Genomic DNA, 27,808 nt, shown 5'->3' with positions numbered 1-27,808 from the left:
TTCCACTCCTGGAATATTATATTTTAAGCATGACCAAGGGAGGACAATCAGGATGGGGAAGCATGTGAAACAAATGAACATCGGTTTTTGGAATTAAATACATTTAACCTTGAGAAGAGAGACTCATGTTTGCTGTATTTAAAACACCTGAAATGTTCACAATATCATAGAATTTTAGTTGGAAGTCAAATATGAATTAATCTCTTCAATAAAATGTCCAAAGTGCAGAAATAAGAGACTAATTTCAAAAAAAGGTAGACTTAAACCTATCTAATCTTTATTTGAAGACTTCTAGTGATGGGAAACCCATTATCTTCTGAACAAGAGGTTTCATGTGGGGTCTTCAATTGTTGACTTGTCATTCTCCTCACTTTGGCAATACTTTGAACAGCCACAAACAATTTCCTTTCCCTTGTGTTAGTAACCTCTACTTACCCTATTATCAACTTATCTTGTTTTACCAATTACCTCCTTTTCTTTCACTCTTCTGACTTCAAGTCCTTTTACTCTTCAGGTTCTTATTCTCAAGTCTTTCTCCTTTTCATTAAATCGTTCAGCTTGAATGTTTCACCCTTAGCTCAAGGCCTCCTTCTGCTCTAATCCCTCTTTGAACTTCTCATTCCTCCTACTCTACACCCTCAACTCCATTTAGTCTCTGGCTTTCTTCACAATCCCAAAGTTCACCAAACCACTGTTTTTTAAAATAGTATTTTATTTTTCCAAATACATGCTAATGTAGTTTTCAACATTTATCTTCCTCTCTCTCCCCTTTTCCCCTCCCCAAGTCAGCAAGCAATCTGATACAAGTTAAACATGTGCAATTCTGTGTGTTTTTCTTTTTTAAACTCAAAGCTTTCTACTCCATCTACTCCCATTGGATTGTGAGCTCTTTGAAGGCAGAGACTGCTCCTTGCCTCTTTTTGTATAGCCAAAATGCCTCACAAATGATAGGTGATGAATACATGTTTAATTTTTGACTGATTGAAGCATGCATTAACATACTAAGGCATGATTTTTCTGGTGCCAGTGGGCAGAATTGAATTGAAGAGAGTCCATTCAACAACAAAATGAACTGCTTTATAATGTGATAAAGCATCCAAACAGAAACTGAATGACCACCTGTCAAAAATGCTGTAGAAAGGATTTTTTAATTGGATTAGACTAGATGCCTCTTAAAGTTCCTTCCAACTGGAAGCTTTGGATTCTAAGTTAGAGGTCAGAACACTGGAGTAAACAGATTTAGCCCTTCCAGAACACAAACTCATTGAATAAATTCCCTCTCCTCAGAAAGGGTTAGAATGCCCCCTCTTATATTGTCCTCTGCTTCAGAGGAGGCAAAGGTAAGATCCAAGGAAATGGTGGGGGAAAGCTTGAGGTTGTGCACACAAGTCAGGCAAGCAGAAATGGCTAGGACTCTCCCAAGGTCTGGATGTTCATCTAATTCTTTCTTTTGGATCAGAGATAAGGCTCATCAGTCTTCCTCTAGTTCTTGGAATGTAAAGAAACAGTCCCTCCTGCAGATATTAGTTACTGAGCAATTTGCAGTAAAAGAAGAGTGTGGATTAATCATGTGACCCCACCAGTGGAGGTCCAAATCAGTTCTAGATCCCCCTTCTTTTTAAACAAAGAGAGGGAAGTGTCTAATTCTAGTGCAACTAGCTCAGTCCTTCCAGATACTTAAGCGTGGGAAAAATACAAAACCGGCCCTTTTCTCCCCTCCCATCTCCCCCAAACCAACAAAAATCAAATAGTACACATACATCCTCTTTTGACAAAGAGAACTTTTTGTTAACCTTCCATCGTTAAGAGGCCCCTGCTTGTCCCTTAGTTACAGATCTTTATGGATATTGTGTAGGATCAAGGGAGTCTCGGGGGTGGAGGGGGAACGTTGGGGAAGATTGTCTTCTGTTGTATACAAGCTGATTTCACCTTTCCGAGTCTCAGTGTCCTCGGTTAATTATGGATAATATTTCCATAATTCACTTTCGAGGATTTTTGTTAATACATTGAGTGCAGAAGTCCTGTCCCCATCCCTGCCCAAAGACCAGGTGTTTGGTTGGGGAATAGAAAAAGCTTTAAAGATCTAATCTCCAACTACTTTTAACTTCTCTCTCTGTATCTGCTTCTGTCTGTCTTTGTCCCTGTCTCTCTTCTTTGTCTCCCTCAGGTAACGGAAAGGTTTCTGCCCCCAGACTCCTCTCCACCCCACAATTCGTCCTATCCTGGACAATACAAAAGAGAGTGGGAGAGGTTGAGCTGGATAATCAGACCCAATCCTAAACCACAATCACTGAGGAGAGGATTTGGGATTGGGGAGGCAAGGGTACTTAGGTGGATAGGACAACAGCCATCCCTAGAAAAGGAAAGGAAAAAGCTATTTCAAAGGGGTGGGTCTGAAACCTGAAACTCGGCTTGTGTTCCCACCCATACTCCATCCACTCCCCGCCCCACCTCCCACCCCTTTGGGATGGGGGCGGGAGGCTAGTGCTTGACCAGGCCCGCCCCGGTCCCTGTCCGTCCCTTCCTCCCACTCGCCCTTTACTTGGGGACCCGGCCGGGCTGAGGGCGAGCAGCCCGGCCGCCCGGGGCTCAGGGTTAGGGGCCGGACATGGGCTTCTTCCCATGCTGCGCGCTGCGGAGCCTCCTGGTCCGCGGCTGCGTCCAGGGCAGTAGCCCTACCCTGGGTACAAGGCCGCTACTCCTGTCCCTGTCCCACGGAGGAGTGCCTAGTTCCATTCCGCACCGCTACAACTCTGGTGAGTGGAAAAGGGAGGCCCGGGCCGCCCCGGAGGACATGAAGGAGCTGCCGGGATGGGGATGGAGAAGCTAGGGTTCTACCTTCCCTCCACCAACCGCTGCTCCTTTGCCTGTTCCGCCTTGCTTTCGGGAGAATTGCGGAGAGCTCCCGACTCAAACTCTCCCCAATCCCTCCCCCTTTTCCAGGCCCACCCGATCTTCCGGGATGATTGCAAAACCAGCGAATGGGCTGGCCGGCCAGCATCCTTCCCTGTGGCCTGCTTCGCTTTCTTAACCCAGTTAAGTCATAGGGAGAGGTCTTCTGCGCTGGGCTCTTTGTTCCCTGGTCTGCAGAGGCGCCCACGTGGACAGTGGACAGTGTAGAATATAGGCTCTCACGGCCAGCACGAAGGGTTGAAATCGAATCAGAAAATTAATTCCTTCTCTCCAAACCCTTGCTCTATGGTCTTTGCAGCCTACTTTTAAGCACGGAGTCAACCATAGACTCCCCCCAAAATATCTGCTGTTTGTCCTTTGTTCCAGCTTTGGTTGATGACTCCTCTTTTCTTATAGCTCTGCACCCCTGTTTTCTTGCTAGATTGGAGGTCTGCAGACCTAGCCAGCTTGTTGAGAGTGGGGGAGCAAGGCAATAAAGTGAGCAGTGAAAGGGAAACAGGGCCAGGTTCCTGGAATCACAGTAGCTCGAAAATTGGAAAGAACCTGGAAGGATAGCTGGATTCGAATAAGAAATTTCTTTACAACACATTCAATAAATTACTTCAATTAAGTCTTCTAGAGAGGAAATGTTCAGTACTGGCCGAGGAGGCCCCTGTCAGCTTTTGTACAGTTCTAATTATTAGGAATTATTCTTGTTCTCATATTAAGCCTACATATGCTTTTCTAAAAGTTTCACCCATCATTCCTAGCTCTGCCCTTTGGAACCAAGCAGAACAAATTTAATCCCCTTCCCACACTAATTGCTGTTGTAATTGTCCAATTTACTATGATCCCATTTGGAGTTTTCTTGGTAAAGATACTGGTTTACCATTTCCTTTTCCAACTAATAAAAATAGCTAACATTTATATAACACTTAATTTTTATATGAAACATTAATTTCTATTACATACAGTTTGTTTCCTTAAAGTGTAGGTTAAATTTAGCATGGTAAAAACAAAATTACTCAGTTTTTGTATCTTTCGGGTCAACTTTTGTCTTCCTCCCTGTATATAGCACTTAAGAACTACAAAACACTTTACATGTTATTTCATTTGATTTTCATAATAAATAGAGGTAGATACTATTATTATTCCCATTTTGCTGACGAGGAAACTGGAGCTGAGAGAGCTTGTCCAGGATCACAAAGCTGAGCTATGAAGTCATGTTTTCTTTGAGCCAAGTCCCTCACTCTATCGACTATGCCATTTTGCTGCCTCTTGAAGACAGATATATTTTCTCTTAATCTTCTCTTCTCCATACTATACAACTTCAGTTCTTTTAACTGGCATGTTCTCAAGATCCTTTGTCATCTTAGTCAACTTGTTCTCTTCTGGATGAGCTCCAGTTTATCAATGTTCTCCTTAAAATGTGGCACCCAGAAGTAAACACAGTGTGCTAGATAAGGTCTGAGCAGGCCAACTGCATTATCACCTTGAATCATCTTGAGTACTATATATCTCAAGAAGACTGAAGGTCCCATTTGGTTTTGGGGGTTGGGTTTTTTTGGTGGCTACCATATGGAGCTTAGGGTCTATTAGAGCTTTCAGGTCTTCTTCATAGCAACTGATTTCTAGCTATGCTTCTCTCACCTTATATTTGTTAAGTTACCAAATGTAAAGTATAAGACTTTATGTATATTTCTTTTAAATTTCATCTTCTTTTTTTTTTTTACCTCAAATTCTAGTTATTGGATCCAAACTGTCATTCAACTTGTCTCTCTAGCTCTGTTTCTCTTAGAAATACAAATTTAAAAAAAATTTTTTTAATTAAAAAATTACTATCACTTCCCAATGATTTCTCTTCTTTCCCCACTATGGAAAATAGAACTATAGAACTATAGTAAAAACTAATCAACATATTGGTTTTATCAGACAATACATACTTCATTCAACTTTTGTAGTCCATAACTTCTCTTATTGAGGCATGTTTTATTATCAATTCTCTGAAGTCACTAATGGGCCTTGCAAGAGATCTGAAATCTGATGATGATTGATTGATTGATTGGTATTTTTCCATGTTGTTTTCCTTTACATTAATTGTGAAATTGTTCTCTTGTTTCTGCTTACTTCAGTCTGTATCAGTTTATACAACTCTTCCCAAGTTTCTCTAAACTCTTCATGATTATCAATTTTTTTAGCTTTTTATTTATAAAATATATGCATGGATAATTTTTCAAACATTGACCCTTACAAAACCTTGTGTTCCAGCTTTTCCCCTTATTTCCCCCATTCCCTCCCCTAGATGGCAAATAGTCCAATACTTGTTAAATATGTTAATGTTAAATACAACATATGTATACATATTTATACAGTTATCTTGCTGCACAAGAAAAATTGGATCTAGAAAGAAAGAAAAAAATCTGAGAACGAAAACAAAAATGTAAGCAAACAATAACAGAAAGAGTGGAAATGCTATGTTGTGGTCCACACTCATTTCCCATAGTCCTCTCTCTGGGTGTAGCTGATTCTCTTCATTACTGAACTATTAGAACTGGTTTGAATCATCTCATTGTTGAAGAGAGCCATATCCATCAGAGTTGATGATCATCATTTCTTATGACACAATAACAATATTACTTTAAAAGAGAACACAATTTGTTTAGCCAATTCCCAATAAAGGGACATTTGCTTTTTAAATTATTTCTTTGAGCTTCTTGTCATTTGCCCATTTGATAAGCATCTATCTATGCCTTTACTCAAATTACTGATAAAAACTTTCAACAGCATAGGGCCAAGAATAGAGTCCTGGGACATTTATTTTATCCCAACAGCCCTGGGAAGTAGGTTCTATAATTATCAATTTACTGATGAGGAAACTGAGGCAGATAGAGCTTAAGTGACTTGCCCACAGTTACTCAATCAGTAACAAGTAGGCAGGTTTTTCTGACCCAGGCTTTCATCTGCTATGTCTCCTAGTTTCCTCTAAACATAATCTAAGAATTATAAAGTGAAAAGACCTTAGAAGTCATCTAATTCTACTCTTTTATTTTTAACAGATACAGAAATTTCTATATACGAAAGGGGGAGATGATTTGTTTAAACTCAAATGGTTAGTAAATAGTAGAGCTGGGAATGAAATCCAGATTTTCTGATCCTAAGTCTAATAATGTTCCTTTTGGTTCAGCATCTGCAGAAGCTACTCTTCTACCTTATCCTTCAGGTTGGATGAATCATTCATCTGTTTCTCCCTAACTCTGTCTATAAAATGAAGCATCTTTTTCTAAGAAGCTGAGCTGCAGAAAGGCCACATTATTAAGGCTCTCACTTTGAGGATTACCAGGTGTGGTTCTGTTTTTTGTTGTTGTTGTTTTGTTTTGTTTTGTTTTATTTTTGTATCAGGAGAGATAGAGGACTCCATAATCTGACTAATGGTTTGCTTAATTAGAGTTCTCAAGACTTTCACCTTACTAAAAACATAGTAGATTCTCACCTTTATCTACTTTCTTTGAATTGAATTGAATTAAATATCTCTAATTTCTTTTTCCTTGGGCCAAGCCACAAAAAGACATTGGCCCTGAGAGCCAAAGAATGCTGGAATGCTAGGGGAAAACAGGTTGAGGCTGGGGAGACTTAGAGGAATAGAAAAGCTGTCTTTGTGATGGAGCTGAATTTTATAACCTTCTGTGGATGTTCTGTCCCTTATATTAACTCAGCTGCCTCTTCAAGACCAGGAGATAGGATCATATAATCATAGAGCTAGAGCTAGAAAGGACCTCAGAGGACATCTAGTCCAATTCTCACTGTGTAGATTAGGAAACAAGTTCAAAAAGGTTAATTGTTATGCCTAAAGTTATAGTATTGCAATATTGCAATTCATGTCCTTTGACTCCAAAATCAGTATTTTTTTTTTTTTTAACATACTGCTTCTCAACTCTGAGACTTCATGGAATTTGGGGATTAGGGCATCTTACTGTCATACAAATCATAATATAAGCAATGCAAGAAATTCTGGCATATAGTCCAACTTCTGCTTTTTTACATATGAGGAAATTGAGCTCTGAGGGAGGAACCCGCATTAGTGTCAGATTTATATAAGCTCTCAAATTTATATAACTACTCATCTAAGAGTTAAGAAACTGGAATTTCAGTTACCAACTTATTCATTAAGTAGCTAGCCACAGAACATATGACCTCTGAAAAATTTCCTAATCTTTATGCCTCATTTTCTTCATCTGAAAATTAGTAGGGGAATAAAATCTCAAGCTTGATTCCTTTCCAGTATTGTTGTTGTGAGGATCAAATGAGTTAATAGATGAAATGTCTCCTTGAAAAGTTAAAAATTATTTGCAAATTCAAAGATATTATTTCCCAAAGCCATAAGCAAAAACTGGGTCAAACCCCACACATTCTGTCATGGTTCCCAGTTTCCAGTCCTTTGGACCACATACAGAAAGCTTTGTGTCCTCATTCTTGCCCTTGACTGTGACAGGTTAGTTTTGGGTTGGGCACATTGTAAGAGGTTCTAAGAAGAACTGTTTGGACCCTTATGCAGAATAGGATATTGTAACTTTAGAATAGGTCTCACCTTTTTTCTTAATTGAATATTAAAATGGATTTGTTATCCCTTCAATTCACATACCGTCTCTAAACTTGTAGATTGAAATCCACCAATGTCTGTTCTTTTTGTGCAACTCTTTTTCATTTCCTCCCATAAGACCTGGTACAATCTTTTTGTTTGTTTGTTTGTTTTTTTGTTTTTGTTTTGTTTGTTTGTTTGTTTGTGTCTGAACATCTTTATCAGCATCTCTCATTCTTGTCCTGAGACCATCCCATAGATTTCTTTGGTCATAGTCTTTATCCTAGTTTGATGATATCTTTCATAACTTCTTTACAATGTCCATCACTTCCCCCCTCGGAGATGCTCAGGATACAATCTTTCTTTGTAGATTATGCAACCTTATAAAAAAAGATAGTTTTGTTTCAGAGAGACACTTGGGGTCATTAAAATACCTCTGCATTTTCTGAAAGACTTCTCCTGTTCAATTCTGGGTCTTTTCCTCATAGATTTTTTTTTTTTTCTTTCAAAACTCTTATCTCCTCAAGCTGCTTTCAGACAATTATGTGGTAATTCTTGTTATGGAGGGTGGGGCTTTCGGGGAATGTTGTATGATTAAGGTCAGTCTATCCCTTACTATCTCTGTTCATCTTATCTCCAAGTTGCTGTTTGGGGGGCATAAGGAGTGCATAGGAGGACTAGATCTAAGACAGCCTGGTTTGGAGCAGCAGAAGGACAGTTAATCAACGCCATTCTCCTTAGTATTTCTTTGTAGTTTTGCAGATAAACTGTTAAATCCTATATACAGAGAGCTTCCTCTTACCATTTCACACCATACCAGTCAACTTAGAATAACAGAAAGAATAATAGCTTTCAAATCAGGAGACTCAGCTCCACCACTTACTGGTTTTGTGACTGAACACATTGCTTCAACTTTATCCACTTCTTCATGTATAATGGGGATAATGCTGCATGACCTTAAAGGGCTATTAGTGAAAGCTCACATCTACATAGTACTTGCCTCACAATGACCTTGCCAAATAGGTAGTCTAAATACTATTAAGCTCTTTTTATAAATGAGGAAACTAAGACTCAGAGAAGTAATAATAATAGCTAATATGACATAGTGCTTTAAATTTGTAAAGTACTTTACATAGAAAATAATTTGATCTTTAAAATTATCCAACTAGGTAAGTGCTATTGTTACCCCAATTTTATAGATGAAGAAACGAGAGAATTAGTAATAACAATGTTGTTGTTCAGCTGTGTTCAACTCTTTGTGACTTCATTTGGGATATTCTTAGCAAAGCTACTAGAGTGATTTGCCATTTCCTTCTCTAACTCATTTTACAGGGTTAAGTGTCTTATCCAGGGTCTTACAACTAATAAGTCTCTGATTTGAATAAGTCAGATTTGAACTCAGAAAGATGAGTCTTCCTAATTTCAGGCCTTGTACTCCATCCATTGTGCCACTTTAATAATAATAGCTAATGTGCATATAGCATTTTAAGATTTACAAAACACTTTATCTACAAATTCATTTGATCCTTGCAACTAACTTGTGATGTAAGTGTTATTATTTTTTTTTATTTTACAGATTAGGATGTGAGTAGTTAAATAACTTTCCCAGATTAGGATGTGAGTAGTTAAATGACTTTTCCAGCATCTTACAGCTAGTAAAGATTTGAACCGATGTCTTCTTGACTCTGGGTCCAGCATCCTATTTGCTTCACCAACCAGCTATTTCACCTATTTTCAGCTATTTACCTTATCAGGGTGAAATATAAACACATGCAGATAGGTAAGAATTGGGTGGCTAGGATGATGCCACAGAATATTCTAAGCCTAAGAATCATTGTATTTCCAGATACAATTAAAAGCTAGTATGGTAAGCTAATTTCTTCAACAAAAAGCTAATAAAAATGGGGATTTGGGATGATAAGCTGGATTGGACTGGCATTATATAGTCTCGTTTACCTTCACCTGAACTTGGACCCAGGAAGCTAAGATTGAGGTATGCAAAAAGAGGAACTATCATCTTAAAGGAGATAGTCTTTGCTCCTGCTCCACTTCTTTAAAGATTTTCCCTAATTAAGGAACTACAGTTCTATATTGATATTAAAATAATGAGGTTTTGGAAAAAATTTGCTTTAGGATTTGACATAATGTTAGTGGATAAAAGAATAGATATTGGTCAAAATTAAAGTATCTGGTCTGAGTCACTGAGAAATCACTATGGCTTATTTACTAGTATGGAGAAAGAAGAGTCAAGAGCCAAGGAAGAACTCCCATGATGGTGGAGTACACCTATTTTTAATATCCTCCAATCTATTCCTATATTGATAATAGATATCAGGACCAGGTAACCCAGTGGACAGAATACTGGGTTTAGAATCAGAAAGACTCATTTTCATGAGTTCAAATTCGGTCTCAGATACTAGTTATGTGACCCTGGACAAATCACTTAACCCTATTTCCCTCAGTTTTCTCATATACAAAATGATCTGGAGAAGGAAATAGTAAACCACTCTAAGATTTCTGCCAGGAAAATCCTCAAAGGGGTCATGAAGAATTGGACGTGACTGAAATGACTCAGTAGCAAGTCAAGAGTAGAGCTTTTTGAGATGGACTCTGGATGCTTTCCCTGGTGTCTATAATAGCCTTTTCTTTAAATCTTGCTGCTAACAAGTCCCTAAGAAGTTACCAATTCCTTATTTCTTCAAGTCTAGCGTCCTGGCTAGTGTCCATAGAGGAATTACAGAAGAGCAGATGGAAAATGAAGTACAATTCAGTGCCATCATGCAGGCTTTTGGACAATCTTTCCTCCAACCTGATATCCATTTATTTAAACAAAATCTCTGTTACTTGGAGACTCTGAACACCAAGCAGAAGTTGTATCATAAAAAGATCTTTCGGACCACCATGCTGTTTCAGTTTGTGAATGTGCTGCTTCAAGTTCTGGTCCACAAGTCACATGACCTGCTGCAAGAAGAGATAGGGATTACCATTTACAACATGGCTTCAGTTGACTTTGACAGCTTCTATGCGGCCTTCCTCCCAGAGTTTCTGGCTAGCTGTGATGGTGTGGATTCCAACCAGAAAAATGTTCTGGGGAGGAATTTCAAAATGGATCGGGACCTGCCATCGTTCACCCAGAATGTACACCGACTAGTAAATGATCTTCGCTACTACAGACTTTGCAATGACAGTTTGCCACCTGGCACAGTGAAGCTATAGTGTCTGCACTGGACCTTTATTCTGTTTACTGTCCCAACAGATCTGTACTTCTGCCGCTGCTGCCACCACCACCTCCACCTCCCTTCTCTCAGATCTCTTTGGGGGGCACACCATGGACACATGTTGGTGAATTTGCACCCTGGGCTCCATCTACAACCTAACCCCCTGTGCCCTTTGTTCCTGTCTCAGCCCCAGGTGACTCACCAGCACTGTCTTCAGGATGTGTCTTAACACCAATTGTAGTTACCAGGGCATTTGGAGAGGAAGGAGAGTCATGTTGTCAGGTATTAGGGTCTTAGCATTTTCTGTGACATCCGGAGATTTCAGTGGGTGGTCTGTGCAGATCATGTGTATATCAATCATGAGGCAGAAACGCCAAAGACAACTTAAGACATTTGTACCTTCGCATCATTCCGCCTTCTTGCACCTCCTCCCTTTTCCCAAGGCTGTCGAAGGAGAAATGTGACATCAGAACTGTTCTGGCACTTCTGTCACTCCCTATTTTCTCCTGTCTCACCCTTCCCTTCCTCTCTTCTCTCCCCATTTACGTCTCTGCTATTTGCAGAGATTAGAAAGACTTATGTTTTTGTTATTGTTTTCTCATCATTCCATTGTGATACTAAGATGCTTAATGGAAATAAAAATGCTTATGTTGTTGTTTAAAAAAAAAAAAAAAAGAAGAAGTTACCAATTCCTGTAGCTTAAGATGGGGTAAGTTATAAGAGTATAATCCACAAGATTTAGCAAGCCAAAAGAAAGCATTATACAGTGAAAAGGGCAGTGATCTTAGAGCTGGGTTTGAGTACCAACTCTTTCCCTTATTTGCTTATGATAGTGGGTGAGTCATTTAATTTCTCTGAACTTTGATGTCCTCAATTGTAAAGTAGAGATAATGATATTTGTCCCATCTATGTGAAGATGTTATTATGGAATCATGCATGTGATTATATTAGTATCTTAATATTTATTGATGTATTTTGTTTTTACATCACCTTTATTTCTGTGTATCTTTTCCTCCATCTTTACCCAGAAAGCCATTCCTTATCAAAGGATAAAAAAGAAAGAGGAAAAAAAGCAGTTTAACAAAAATTCATCCAAACATCTGTGTAGGTTCTGCTCCTCTAGTTTCCCAACTCTGCCAAGGATAAGGAAGAAGGGACATTTTTCTCATTTCTTCTTTATGGCCAAATATAATCAGTCAGCAAGCTTTTTTCTTTTTCTTTTTTTGGCAAAATCACAGTGTAGTTTATTTATTTAATTTAAAAATTTTCAATAATATTTTATTTTCCAAATACAATATAAAAATAATTTTCAACATTTGTCTTTGTAAGATTTTGTGTTTGAAATTTTTCTCTCTTCCCCCCATCCTCCCTAAGACAGCAATCTGATATAGGTTAAATATGTGCAATTCTTTTAAACATATTTCCATATTAGTCATGTCAACAAGCATTTCTTAAGCACCTACTATGAGCTAAGCACTTTGCTAAATGATAGGGATACAAAGAAAAGCTAATAATCATCCTTGCTTTCAAGGAGCTCACAGTGAATTGTGGGAGCCAACTATGTACAAGTTAGGAGATTATCTCAGGGGGAAGACATTGAAATGGAGGAAGATTGTGAAAGGCTTCTTGCAGATGTGACTTTAGCTGAGGTTTGATGGAAGCTAAAGGAGCTAGGAGGTGGAGATGAGGAGGGAGAAAGTTACAGACATCAGGTGAAAATACTGAGTCAAGAGATGGAGTGTCCTGCATAAGGTGAGTGAAAAATGTTGAGGACATGGAGCAGCTTTAAAAGTGAAACAGAAGGTTCGTATTTGATCCCCGAAGTAAAAGGAAGCTGCTGGAGTAAATTAAATGTGGGTGGGATGGGATCACATAGGCTTAATGAGGATCAATTTAATAGTTTAGTGACAGATATTGCAAGAAACTGGGCATAAGGTGATGAAGGATTACACCAGAGTAGTGGCAATTTAGAGGAAGGAAGAGGCTATATAGGAGAAGTATTATGAAGGTAGAAACAACAGGATTTGGCAATTGATTGGATATGGGAAGAGGTTCAAAAATAATAGAAAATTTGAGGATGTCACCTAGGTTGTATCATGTGTGACTGGGAATATAGTGATACTTTTGATAGTGATCAGGAAGTCAGGAAAAGTGGAAGATTTGTGTGTGGGGGAAGATGAGTCTAGTTTTGGACATATAACATGTTCGTGAGACATCCAAATTGAGATTTCCAATAGTCAGAGATGAGAGACTAGAGGATCAGAGAGAGGTTAGAATTGGACAAATAGATCTGGGAATTATCTGCATAGAAATAATTGAATTCACGGGAGCTAATGAGATCACCAAGTGAAATAGTACAGAAGAAGAAGAGAAGAGGACCCAGGACAAAAGCTTTATGGGCCATCCAAGATTAGTAGGTATAACTTGGATGATCATCCAGCAAAAGAGACTGAGAAGAAGCAGACAGAAGGTGGGAGGAAAACCAGGAGGAAACGGTGTTACAAAAACCTAGAGAGGAGTGTTGAGAAGAGGGTGATAATGGAATCAAAGGCTGAAGAGAAGTCAACAAAGATGAGTTTTGAGGAAAGGCCATTCAATTTGGCAATTAAGAAATCACTGGCAACTTTGGATAGAGTATTTTCAATTGAATGATGAGTTCAGAAGCCATATTGTAAAGACTTAAGAAGAGAGTGAGAGGCAAGGAAGTGGACATGCTTCTATTGTAAAATGGACTTTTCCAGGAATATAGCCAAAGTGGACAGTTATTGTTCTAAAACTGGAGAAAGATGGAAGGGTTTTTAATAGTAGCTTATTTTTTTAAATACATGTATAGATAATTTTCAACATTCATTTTTGTAAGACTGTGTTCCAAATTTTTCTCCCTCTCTCCCTCTCCAAGAAAACAAGCAATTTGATATAAGTTAAATATGTGTAATTCTTTTAAACATATTTCCATATTTGTTATACAAGAAAAATCAGATCAAAAAGGAAAAAATCACAAGAAAAATGAACAAAAAATATGAAAATATTATGCCTCAATCCAATTTCAGTCTACATAGTTCTCTAGATGGCATTTTAGATGGCAGGTTTTTTGAAGATGGGGAGACATGGGCATGTTTGCAGGCATTTTAAAAACTCTTCTTCAGGGATGATATTGATCATTCTATTTATACAATTCAATATTTTTTCTTGTTATTGCAGTTTATATGTAGGTATCAATGTAAACTATTTTCTTAGTTATAACATTTAATTTTTCATTATTTTATATAATGCTTCTCTCTTTCATGTAATGCTTATGCTTCTCTGATTTTGTCATATTTCTTATTTTTATAATTTGGTAACTTTTCATTAAGGTCATGTCTCATAATTTGTTTAGAAATTCCTCAAGTAATGGCCATCTATTTGTTTCCAGTTCTATAAAAAGTGCTGCTATAAATATTTTAGTATGGATTGGCCCTTTCTTTCAATCATTGACCTCCTAGTGTATATGCCTAGCTGTGTGGTTTCCGGGTCAAAGAGTAAGGACATTGGAATAAGACAGTATTATTGTTGGTTCCCAGCATTTGCTGCCACGCTAGTTACAGTAAGAATTCCCTGAATCTATTATTATTTCTCAGAGAATTAGTACACATGGAAAAGGCTACATTCCATTTTCTCCTGTATTCTTTTTCTTTCCCTCTCTCCCTCTCTTTTTCTTTCCCTTCCTTTCTCTCTTTTTCCTCTCTCTGTCTCTGTCACTCTTTACCCTTCTCTTTTTCTCTCTCTTCCTTTTTCCCTTCTTTTCTCTCTATCCACTCCCTCTGCCTTGTGCTTTGTTGCCTGTTTTAAGATGAACTATTTATTAGTGGATAACCTAGTTGATTTTCCCCAACCCCCAACATTAGTCTCTACCATTCCTTAATTTTAAAAATATGATCCATGAAACAGTGATGAGGAAACTGAAGGATAACTCTGTCTCCTTCAGTATGTTGGAATATGGTACCTTTCCCTCAGTTTTGAGATACAGGACACAAGTATAAAGAGAAGAGGCAGAGATTTGGCTTTCTCCTACTCTGGGGAACTGTGCTACCTCTGCCTAAACCTTTAGGTCTCCCCATGGATGTGTTCCTAATTAGCCTCCCTCCTTCCCAGCAAAGCTGTCTTAGTAACTGGGCAGACTACGTCATTGGATGGTATTTTTAGGACTGTGAGTTGCTCTGGAAAAACTGTTGTTTTGTGGCTGTGCCTTTTGCCCAGCTGGGAGCCCTAGACTAGCATGTAATCAGTCAATTAATCAATAAACATTATTAAGCAGTTACTATGTGCCAGACATTGTGCTAAACATGCATGTTGCTGTCACAACTGGAAGGATCTGGCCTCTAGACACTCTTCTTCAGGGCAGTCCCAGGTTGGAGTCTTCTCAAAATGACAGTGAGATGCTGAAACATCTCAGCAGACTTTAGGCAATATTTCTGCTCCCTTGAGATGTAGCCTTCCACAGTGGAGTTTTCCATGGACACTGAATAGATTTCCTGAAGAAAAGGAAAAAGAGAATTTCTTTGCCAGAAAAACTGAGACCAAGTAGCCAGCCTATGTCTCCCCTCCACTCCAGGCCAGTGGGAGAGATGAAGAGACTTCTGGTCCTACAGTTTCTGTGGAGTGTGTGTGTACGTTGTTCAGGAAGACTAGCATCTCTGGTGTGAGGGCTTCTGGTTTTAGGGCTTCTCATCCATTTTTGGTGTCCACCTGATTCACTCACTTCTCACCTGTGGCTCCAAGTATCTGTATCATGTTCAATGACCACACCTCAGTAAACATCTGGGTAGACAGGCTAAACCAGTTTGAGGGTAACCAATAGGCCTCAAATTTGTTGGTGAGTTAAAGGGATATACTCCAAGCACGTGAAGACTTCCTGGGGGAATGGGCAGTTGAGAGTAATTTGTTTCAATGCCATGAAGGCAGCTGGAGCAGGTATTGTGGAGTACCTTGGACTTGATTAGACTTAAAAGATACTAAGGTCTTCTACTACATCTCAGGCCATTGTTATTCACCTTGATTTTTATCCTGGTGCCTTGCTTTGGAGTCTTAACTTAAATTTTCCACATCTAAGCAAGTAACAGAGCTCCAACAGGTAGATTCTCAGACCCACCCATGGTAGGCACTGTTACCTGTAGTAGCTTCATGCCCACCAGTTTGAACCCTCGTCTCTCAAAGCGCCTTATGACATCTCCAACCAGCCTCCGCTGAACACCATCTGGCTTTACTGCAATCAGTGACGGTCCTGGGTTCTAGTAAGTCCCCCTGTAGGAAAAGGAAACAAATGACTTTGGAAGAAAGAGTGAGGCTGATGACTTTTTTAAAAGGCATTTTGGTGAAATGACTAGTCCAGGGACACAAAGATAGTTAAGGCTAAAAATTTTGTGCAACTCTGCTTCATTTAAATCCACTTCACATATCAGTCAAGACATTCCTCCTCCTCCAGCTTACAGGCAATTGCAATAGATGTAATTGGTTCTCTTTGAAAGTGAACAAATAATAATGTCTGAGCCCCATCTCATCCAACCCGTACCTGAATACTTGAATATTTCCAATTTGTTGTTTGTCCTCTGCTTAAAAACTTAACCATGTGAAATCCAAGATCTATTATCATAGTCTCTTTTCTTTTTTCCCTCTCATTAGTATTTATTTTTTTCCCAAATACATATAAAAATAGTTTTCAACATTCATCTTTATAAGATTTTGAACTTAGAATTTTTCTCTTTATCTCCCTTTCCTTTCCCCTAAGACAGTAAGCAACCTGATGAAGGTAACAAATGTTATATGTTTCCATATTAGTAATATTGTGAAAGAAGACTTGAAACAGAAGGAGAAACCATGAGAAAGAAAATCATCATCAACAACAACAAAGTGAAAAGAGTGTGCTTCAATCTTCATTCAGACACCATAATTCTTTCTCTGGATGAGGTCAACATTTTTTATCATGAATCCCTTGGAACTGTCTTGGATTATGGAATTGTTGAGAAGAACCAAGTCCATCGCAGTTGATCGTCCTATAATCTTCTTGATACTATGTACAATATTCTCCTGGTTCTCAGTTCCTTTTCTCTTTTGGACAGCTTTCACTGCTAAGGAGGCCTTCTTTATGCTGACTTGATATTAGCTTCTTTGCTATTTCCACATGATTTCTAGTTTTTCCCTGAGATCAAGCAGAACATGTCTAATGTTTTTCATATAATGTTCTTTTGAATACTTTAAAGTGTTCATATCCCTGCTACCCCCCACCACTTCCTTCTCTCCTATGTCTTCTCTACAACAGTGGTTCTCCAAGTGTGGTCTAGAAGATCTGGGGGCCTCTGAACCCCTTTCAGAGGGTCTACAAATTCAAAATTAGTTTTTATTTCTGATATGGTAAATATATATAAATATAACCCACACAAACAAAAACTCTTTGGCCAGATTCTCAATAATTTTTAATAGTATAAAGGAAAATTTAGAACAAAAGTTTAAGAACCACTCAAACTTTGCTCTAGATTAAATTTCTCTTTAATTGCTTCAGGGATTTTCATATGATATGGTTTTTAGTTCTCACACTATCCTCGTTATTCTCTTCTAACTTGTTAGAAAGTCTCTAGAATCTAACGCTCCAGATGTAGCGTACAGTGGAAATATTTGACACCGTACCTCTATCAGTGCAACTCAAGATGGCATTAGCTCTTTTGATCGCTTTATCACATTATTGGATAATGTTAAACTCATCTACTAAAATCTCCAGATCCTTTTTATATGTAATATTATCTGATCACATTATACTTGTGTTTTATATTTATGCAGTTGATTTTGTTGAACCCAAATATAGGACTTTACATTTCTCCTCATTGAATTTGATCTTATTCAGACCCCAGCAGGCCCAAGAGTTCAGTCCTGGTGATGACCTTCTGTTTCCTTTTCCTACAGGAGGACTTACTAGAACCCAGGAACGGACACTGGTTGCAGTAAAGCCAGATGGTGTTCAGCGGAGGCTGGTTGGAGATGTCATAAGGCGCTTTGAGAGACGAGGGTTCAAACTGGTGGGCATGAAGCTACTACAGGTAACAGTGCCTACCATGGGTGGGTCTGAGAATCTCCCTGTTGGGCCTCTGTTACTTGCTTAGATGTGGAAAATTTAAGTTAAGATTCCAAAGCAAGGCACCAGTACTGGCCAAAGCCAGACTTTCCTGCATGATGCCCCAGCCAAGCAAGCTCAATTACCAGCTTAGCTTGCCATCTTCAGAAACTCTAAGTCAGTGGTCCTCAAACTTTTTAAATAGGGGCCAGTTCACTGTCCCTCAGACCGTTGGAGGGCCGGACTATAGTAAAAACAAAACTTCACACTCTGTCTTCGCCTCTCAGCCCATTTGCCATAACCCGGCAGGCCGCATAAATGTCCTCAGCAGCTGGCCCGCGGGCTGTAGTTTGAGAACCCCTAGGTCTTTATGCTGACTTGATATTAGCTTCTCTACAACTTTCACATGTGGTTTCTAGTTCTTCCCTCTGAGGTCAAGCAGAACGTGTCTAATCTCTTTTCCATGTATTTGCCCCTTTGAATATTAATGACTTTCTAGTCGCTATTTCAGCCCTCCATTCTCCTTGGTTCCATGGAAATCCATCATTTCTGGTACAAGTGTCAGGGCTGTGTGGAAGAAATATTGTGGAGTCTCTCTAACTTGATCCCTTTGGTTCTTTTTTATGCCTACAAGGACCAATGACATTTAGTTTTCCATCAGCATCCATTTTTAGCTCCTGTTTCCCTCATTGGCAAAACTGATATGCTCTGGGAAGGTGTGGTGCTGGAAAGAGAGGGGTTGCTGGTATAGGAATCCCTTGGCTTTTTGGAACTTTGGAGGTACTACCATTCAATCAATCAACCCAGCATCCATTGAGGTGCATGTATCAGATTCTGAGAAAGCTAACCTTCTACAAGTTTTCTTGTTGCTGTCTGATTCCAAAACTCTTCCCAGTTCTCTCCCTATTGCCTTCCAGGCTCCAGAGAAAGTTCTTGCTGAACATTACCATGACCTAAAGAAGAAGCCCTTCTATCCAAACTTGATCAATTATATGAGCTCTGGTCCTGTGGTTGCTATGGTAAGATTAGACTGGGTCTGGGTTCTACTAAGAGGGAAAGTGAGAAGAGGGAGGGCTTCCTTTGGGGTGCTGGAAGTTCAGCAAATGCTACTAATGGCAATAAAAGGAACACAACAATTATGCTCTTTTGTTGGTCTTTTCCTAGATGTTTTAGTCTTCCTTATTTATCAAAAGGAGATTGCACGGCGAGCAGGTGCACTGTCAGTCAGTCAGTCAAAAATATGGTGAGTTAAGTGCTTACCATGTGGGCCAGGCATTGTGCTAAGTTCTAATGATACAAAGATAAGCAAATACATGATTCCTGCCCTCAGATTGCTTGCAACATGCAAATGAAATCTTTTTTAAAAAATTTCAATAATATTTTATTTTTCCAAATGTATGTAAAGATAGTTTTCATTTTTGTAAGACATTGTGTTCCCAATTTTTCTCCCTTTCCTTACTTCTTCCCTCTTCCCAAGAAAGCAAGCACTCTGCTACAAGTTAAATATGTACAATTCTTTTAAACATATTTCCACATTTGTCATAGTGTTTATTTATTTAGTATTTTCCCCAGTTACATTCAAAACAAAAATAATTTTTTTATATTTGTTTTTAAAATTTTTGAGTTCTAGGTTTTCTCCCTTATCCCCACCCACAATTAAGAAACCACTTGTGAAGTTATACAAAACATATTTGTCATATTGTGCAAGAAAAATAAGACCAAAAGGGGGGAAAATCATGAGAAAGAAAAAACAAAACAAACAAAAGTGAAGATACTATGCTTTAACCCACATTCAGTCACCATAGTTTTTTCTCTGGATGTGATTGGCACTTTTATCACAAGACTATTGGAATTTTCTTGATCACCTCATTGTTGAAAAGAGCCAAGACCATTATAGTGAATCATATAGTCTTAGTGTTACTATGTACAAAATAATCCTGGTTCTGTTCATTTTACTCAGAATCAGTTCATATAAGTCTTTTCAGCTTTTTTGAGTCATCCTGCTTATCATTTCTTATCGAACAATAATATTTCATTATATTTATATACTATAATTTATTTAGCTTTCCCCACCTGATGGGATCCACTCAATTTCCAGTTCCTTGCCACTACAGAAAGAACTGCTACAAATATTTTTCACATAAACACTCGTCCTTTTCTCTCTTTTATGATCTCACAACCTAATAGTGAAACTGCTGGGTCAAAGGGTATGCATAGTTTTATAGCCCTTTGGACAGTGCAAATAACTGTCTTTACATAATATGTGGAATCTTTATACAAGATATGGAAAGTGAGTCAAAGGTCTTGGGAAGAAGGAGTAAAGGTTTGTGGAGGGAGCAGGGTGGGGTTGGGAAAGTCCTCCTGAAGAAATTAAGTTTTAAAGGAAGCCAGAAAGTAAAAGTGAGGAGCGAAAATATTCCTGGCAGTGTTATGCTGGTAAATGTTTAATAACTGGCTCTCCAAGGGGAAAATATACACAGCACACACTTTTAAGTTGACTTTGGGTCTTTAACATTTTATCTATCACTTTCTTAAGTCTAGACCAGGGTTTCTTAAACTTTTTCCACTTGCAACCTCTTTTTACATGAGAAATGTCTATTTGACCCTGGGTATACAGGTATATAAAATAGGGAGATAAACATTTACTTATAATAAATCATAATTTCATGATCCCACATTCAGTTACGTTACTCGTAGTATATGAATGTTTGGTCTAGACAATCAACAAAAGAATTGTAATATTTGCCAAGTTTTGAGGTGTTAATGTTCAATGATCTTGTGATGAAGAAAGCCATCTATACCCAGAGAGAGGACTGTGGGAACTGAGTGTGGATCACAATATAACGTTCTCACTCCTTTTGTTGTTGTTCACTTGCATTTTGTTTTCTTACTCCTTTTCTTTTTGATCTGATTTTTCTTGTGCAGCAAGATAATTGTATAAATATGTTTACATATATTAGATTTAACATATATTTTAATATGTATAACAAATATTGGATTGCTTGTCATCTAGGAGAGAGAGTGGAGGGAAGGAGAGGAAAATTTGGAACACAAGACTATGCAAAGATCATTGTTGACAAATTATCCTTGCATATGTTTTGTAAATAAAAATCTTTAATAAAAAAAAAAGAAAATTTAACAATCAGCTCTTGAGAGCTATGCATTAAGCTAACTATAGCACACCCCTGATGTTACAGGAGCCACTTGCTAATGACTGCTGGGGATCTAATTCTGATCAGCAGAACAGATCCCTTCATGTGAGAGGATGATGATGCTACAAGGAGGCTGAGAGGCAGTTTCATTCTCTGACTTCTCTCCTTTCCCTCTTCCCTCTGATTTATTTCATTCCCAATCCACAAGCAACATCTACGTCAGTAAAGGCTGATTTGCAATTCCTTCTGGAGTGTTATTATTCACACTTGTGGGGGCTCTCAGAGAATCGACCTGCTCCTTCACACTTAGGTGATTTTTAACATTGTGATTCCAAGCATCACATGAATGTGATGGAATGGAATATTATTATAAGGGGAGAAATTATGAAAGAAACACTTTCAGAGATCCAGAAAAACATATTATGAATTGATGCATAGTGAAGTGAGCAGAGCCTGGAGAACAATTTATACGATAACATCAAAAGGACAGACAACTTTGAAGAACTTCAACAATTCTGATAAACATAATACCCAATCACAATTCCAGAAGATTTATGAGGAAACATGCTCCTGATCTTCTGACAGAGGTGATGGACTCAGGATAGAAATTGAAACATCTATTTCTTGACATGATTGGTACAGGAATTTATCTATACATCTTTCTTACAAGGGTTTTGTTCACTTGGAGGGGGGAGTGTAGTAGAAAGTAGAGATTTTTGTTTGTTGGAAAAAATATTTAAGAAAAAAAAGGCACCGGGTTGGGAGATGTGAGGAACAGCAAGTAGGCCAGTACAGCTTCAGCAAAGAGCTCCTAGAAAGGAGTAAAGCATAAGCAGCAGGGAAAGAAGGAAGTGGGCAGGCTGTGAGGGGCTTCACATCCCAAAGAGAATGTTATATTTGATTCTAGAGGCAATCAGTTCTTCTGGACACCAGAGCAATTGTTTCATTCACCAAACATTTATTAAACATTCACTATATGCAAAGCCTTGTGCAAATGGGCAAAATGTTCAAAGCTCAAACAAAGCAAGGTCCTACCATCAAGAAAATCAGTCTATAATTAACTATGATGGACTTAGCTCTTCTCACCAATGGGATGATTCAATACAATTCCAATAGACTTGGGATAGAAAATGCTATCTGCATCCAGAGAAAGAACTATGGAGACTGAATGCAGATCAAAGTATAGGATTTTCACCTTTTTTGTTTGTTTGCTTGCTTTTTCTTTCTCATTTTCTCTCCTTTTGTCTGATTTTTCTTGCACAACATAACAAATATGGAAATATGTTTAAAGGATTGTACATATTTAACTTATATCAGTTTGCTTGCTACCTTGGGGAGGTGGGAGATAATGGAAAAAGGTAGAAAAATTTGGAACACAAGTTTTACAAAAATGAATGTTGAAAATTATCTGTACATGCATTTGGAAAAATAAAATGCTATTGAGAAGAAGTAAAAAGAAAATCACAATCCATACTCTGAAGGACTTATGATGAAAAAATGCTGTCCAAAGAGCTGATTGTATCTGAATACAGATTGAAGCAAAGTTTTTTTTAAACTTATTTTTCTTGAGGGATTTTTTTTGGGGGGAGGAGAGGAATCTATGTCTTTTTCTACAATATGGCTTTTATGGAAATGTTTTGTATAACTTCACATGTTCCTTCTCAATTCGAGAGGATAAGGAGAAGTAGGAGGGAATATGGAACTCACAGTTTTAAGAACAAATGTTAAAAATGGTTTTACATGTAATTGGGGAAAAATAAAATATTAAATAAAAAGAAAAGAAAGAAAATCATAGTCAAATTGGGAGGGAAAAATACAAATATGAGTCACTCTAACATACACAATTATATGATGAATATATTGGACAGGTGTAGAACAAAGTTCCTTCCCTATTCCAATGTCCTTATCTTTTTTCTTTTTCTTTTTTTCCCCCTCCATATTTCTACCTGCTCTTATGTGGAGTGTTGAATTTGGTTAGTTTTGGTCAACTGCTCCATGAAGATGTGCTCAATTCTATGACTCAACAAACATTTATCTCACTTAACATGTGCTAGGTACAAAGAGTATGAAAATGAAAAACAGCAGCATCTCAGTGCTTGCTTAACATTGACATTTAGTATATAGCCTGGCATATCGTATATGTCTAATGTGCAGTTGCTGATTTATTGATTGTTAGGATGTGACATATCCTGATCCAGTATAAAGTAAAGGATGATGACGATGATGGAGCAAAAAAGAGAGAGAGAGACAGATTTTTGTAGGAGAACTTCAAGGGGGAAAGAACCTACTTTAATTGTCAGAATCAAAGAAATCTTCCCAGAGAAAGTGGAACTGTGAAGGCAGAAAACAGGCTGAGGGAAGTGCATCTGAAATTTTCTGTGGAAAATTGTACAAATCCATGGAAATAAGAGACAGATATTGCAGACTTCTTCAAATCCTTTCAATTATTGATTTATTGATTTTGATTTTTTTCAATATTATTTTATTTTCCCAAATACATGCAAAAATAGTTTTCAGCATACATTTTTTACTTTATTTTTTAAATTAATTTTTATAATTATAACATTTTCTTTGACAGTACATATGCATAGGTAATTTTTTTTTTTTTTTTACAACATTATCCCTTGTACTCCCTTCTGTTCTGAATTTTCCCCTCCTTCTCTCCACCCCCTCCCCTGGATGGCAGGCATTCCCATACATATTAAATATCTTATAGTATATCCTAGGTACAATATATATGTGCAGAACCGAATTTTGTTGTTGTTGTTGTTGCAAAGGAAGAATTGTATTCGAAAGGTAAAAATAATCTGGGGAGAAAAACAAAACAAAACAAAACAAAACAAAAACAATTCAGCATACATTTTTGTAAAACTTTGTGTTCTGGGGGCAGCTAGGTGGCGCAGTGGATAGAGCACCAGCCCTGAATTCAGGAGGACCCGAGTTCTAATCTGAACTCAGACACTTAACACTTCCTAGCTGTGTGACCCTGGGCAAGTCACTTAACCCCAGCCTCAGGAAAAAACAAAACAAAAAAACTTTGTGTTCTACTAGGTTTTGCAAGGGTCAGTGTTGAAAAATTATCCATACATATTTTTTTGAAAATTTTTTGAAACAGGTGAAAATACTGTGCTTTGATCCAGTCAGTCTCCATAATTCTCTCTCTGGATGTGATGAACATTTTCTATCCCAAGTCTATTGGAACTGCCTTATTCAATTCCCTTTTATAGAAAAGAACATGTAGGTCTTTTTGATGTTGCAGGTCTGGGAAGGCTACAATGTGGTTCGTACCTCTAGGGCCATGGTAGGAGACACTGACTCAGCAGAAGCTGCCCCTGGAACAATCCGGGGAGACTTCAGCGTTCACATCAGCAGGTACTGGTGGGGGAAGGCCTGGCAGACTGGGCAGTTTGAAAGAGGGGAGACTGAGAAGAAGCTTAGAAAGAGAGCAAAATCACCAGAAAACCTAGGGAAGAAGGGCGTGATTGATAGCATCTCAACTAGGTGGCCCAGTAAGTAGAGCACTGGCCTGGAATTAGGACTCGGCCTTAAACACTTTCTAGTGCGTGACTCTGGACAGTCACTTAATCTCTCTTGACCTCAGTTTCCTCATCTTTAAAATAGGGACAATAATAGTATCTACCTCCCACGTTGTTTTGAGGATCAAATGAGAATATAGCTTAAAGCTTTAAACATAGTGCCTGGTACATAACAAGCCTATACAAATGCTTGTTCCCTTCAAAGGCTTCAGAGAGGTCCACGAGGATGAGGAATGAGAAAAGGCTATTAGATTTGTCAATTCAGGGATTATTTGAAACTTTGAAGAGAGTAGTTTGAGTTGAATGCTGAAGTCCGATGTTGTAGGGAATTAAAAAGAGAGTGAGAGGAAAGGGAGACACTTACTGTAGATGGATTTTTCAAGCATTTAGCTTGAAGAGACTCTAGGTCTCTAGCTAAGACAATAATTGGTGGGATGCATGGATCAGGGAGGTTTTTTGAGGATGGAGGAATACTATGTAAATTTGAATTAGTAAAATTACTTGAAGGAAAGAAGTATAGCTTTTCTGGTGAGCTGGAGACAATACCAAAAGGGAGTTTAAGTGGGAGAAAACAGTACTCTGTTTTTCTGACCCATTTATTTCTCCATCTGTTTAAGTTGATGACTAGTGTAAAAGAACCAAAGGTCTAAGGGTGGGTTAGGATTGGGAGTACAGGGGATAATACCAACCACCAGCTACATGAAGGCCCCCAGACTTGTCATTTATCCTTTTTGCTTGTTTCTCTGGTACAGGAATGTTGTCCATGCCAGCGATTCAGTGGAAGTGGCCCAGAGAGAGATCAGCCTGTGGTTTCATAGCAGTGAGCTGGTGGACTGGAACTGCTGTAGTCACAGCAACCTGTACCATGTGTGAGGGAGAGTCTCAGCCCACCTCCCACACATACTGACTACAATCCAGGAGCAACTACCTCTGCCAATGAGAATGCTCTATTCCTTCCTGTTGAAGCTACCTGCCATTCCCCTATCCTAACCTCCCTCTTCCCCCCAGAGACCTTTCTGATACCAGTTATGTGCCTTTTCATTCTGTGCCCCAAACCTCGAAGGATTGAATCTAATCCTTCCCAAGACCACAGTGCCAGTCTACCTTGGGGGTAATTGCTTGTAGCCGGAGATAATGATGACTATTAAAGGAGACACATTAAAATTCAGTCTTGTTTCTATAAATGGGGATCAAGTTTTTCCTTTGCATTTTAAAATGGGGGAAAGGGGAAGGGAAGAAGCATTTATTAAGAGCCTATCCTGGGTCACATACTGTGCTAAGTGCTTTACAAATATTTTCTCAACCCTTTGAGGTAGGTGCTATTATTATTATCCCTATTTTACAGATGAGGAAACTGAGGCAGGTGGAGATAAAGTGATTTGCCTAGAGTCACACAGTTATGTATATGGGGCTGGATTTAAATTCAGTTCTTTTCCTAACTCCAGGCTCATTGCTGTATCCATCCCAACACCTAGGTGCCTCAATGTCCACAATTGAATGTTAGACTTCTTGGTAATCCCAAGAGCTCCTAACAGAGTACTTTGTGAGTAGAAAACACATTACACATCAAAGTTTGTGGAATGAAGCTAAAGCCCCAAATATTCTCTTTCCTTCTCTCTGATGGACAGAGGGACTCAGCCTGGGAACCCAGATGTCACAAAGCCAACTAACTCTGATTCCTCAATTATTTTGCAGTGCAGTAGACATGAAAAAAAAAAAAAAAAAAAAAAGCAAACCCAAGTAGCATCTAAGCTCTCTGTGGCAGTTTACATGCACTAATTAATTTATCTGTAACAAAAAAATCCATATCCAACCTCACATCCTTTGATTTCAAGTCTGGGTCAGTTTGTGAGATACCCATATATAAGAGGCAACAAAGGTGGTTCCTATGGATGGAGCTCTAGGCCTGGAGCAGGAAGACAATTCAAATGCAGTCTCATTCACTTCTTAGCAGGGTGACCATGTGAAAATTACTTACTGTCTTTTTTCCTCTATTGTTTCATCTGTAAAATGAGGATAATAGCCCATGTCTCCCAGAGTTGTGACAGTACAAGATATTTGTAAAGTGCTTTGCAAGCTTTTGAATGCGATGCAAATGCTAGCTGTATACCATACTGCTCCCTGAATTAGAGCTATTACTTGTTATTTAGAAAAAGGATTTTGTAGGAATGAGCGTGATAAGGTAGTTTTTACTATACCCTGAATGCAGGTATACTAGGCAAGATGATATTTTCTTCCTAAACATGTGACCATCTAAAAGAATTGAGCCAATTGAAAAAATAAAATACTATTCAGAGAAAGAGAGAGAAAAAGAATTCAATCCCCTTTCTTGATATTTCCCTCCCTACCCCTACACCATCTACTTCCTACCTGGACTGTTGCTAAGTAAAGGAGGGATTTGCTGAATTGGAAGAAACCTCAAAGGGCATCTAATAGATCTGCAAAGTATGTTATCTCATTTAATCCTTCTAAACAATCCTCTTAAGGATTCCCTCACTCTTCTGGTTGCCCTTATTTAGGCATTTTCCAATTTGTCAATATCTTCCCCAAACTGGAGTGCCCATGAGTAAATGTCAATTCCAATTCATATATATTCCAACAATGTCAGAGAACAGTGTGGAACTATCATCTCTCTTCCCTTCTTCTGGAACTTTCTTAATATAGCCTATTTACATATAAAATACAGCATTCATTTTTTTGGGGGGGCTATCATATCACATTTAACATACATACATATATATATATGTAATCTTCATTAAAAAGGGAAAGGACCTATTTGTCAAGAATATTCATAGCAGTTCTTTTTTGTGGTGGCAAAGAATTAGAAATTGAGATGCTCATCAAATGAGGAATAGTTAGACAGGTTATGGTACATAAATGTAATGGAATACTATTATTGTGCTATAAGAAATGATAATCAAACAGATTTCAGAAAAACCTGAAAAGACTTGCATGCACTGATGCAGTCAGGATCAACTCTGAATGACTTAGCTATTTTCAGTACTCCAATGATCCAAGAAAAGTCCAAAAGACTCATGATGATAGAAAATCTTATCCATGTTCAGAAAAACAACTGATGAAGTCTAACTGTAGATCAAAGCATAATATATTCATTTTATTTTTTTCATTTTTTTCATTTTTTACTCTATTCTGTCACAATATGACTAATATGAACATATGTTTTATATGATTGCACATATATAATCTATATCAAATTGATTGTTGTCTTAGGGAAGGGGAAGGGAAAGAAAAAAATTTTGGAACTCAAAATTATTATTTTTTTAAGTAATAGCTTTTTATTCTCAAAATATATGCAAAGATAGTTTTCAACATTAACCCTTGGAAAATCTCGT

The 27,808-nt window shown here is 38.1% G+C and overlaps 1 protein-coding gene across 1 annotated transcript; it reads left to right on the top strand.

Moving 5' to 3' along the window:
- Positions 1 to 2,520: 2,520 nt before the first annotated feature.
- On the top strand, positions 2,521 to 25,623 carry NME4 (NME/NM23 nucleoside diphosphate kinase 4). Its single transcript, XM_074279814.1, has 5 exons — positions 2,521 to 2,756; positions 17,620 to 17,753; positions 18,685 to 18,786; positions 24,179 to 24,291; positions 25,208 to 25,623. Exons 1-5 carry the CDS (start codon positions 2,609 to 2,611, stop codon positions 25,326 to 25,328), a joined length of 618 nt encoding a protein of 205 aa, XP_074135915.1. The 5' UTR covers positions 2,521 to 2,608; the 3' UTR covers positions 25,329 to 25,623.
- The last annotated feature ends 2,185 nt before the right edge of the window (positions 25,624 to 27,808 follow it).

This window comes from Sminthopsis crassicaudata, chromosome 1, assembly GCF_048593235.1.
Source record: "Sminthopsis crassicaudata isolate SCR6 chromosome 1, ASM4859323v1, whole genome shotgun sequence".
Lineage (NCBI taxonomy): Eukaryota > Metazoa > Chordata > Mammalia > Dasyuromorphia > Dasyuridae > Sminthopsis > Sminthopsis crassicaudata.
This window is presented reverse-complemented; position numbering and strand designations above follow the sequence as displayed.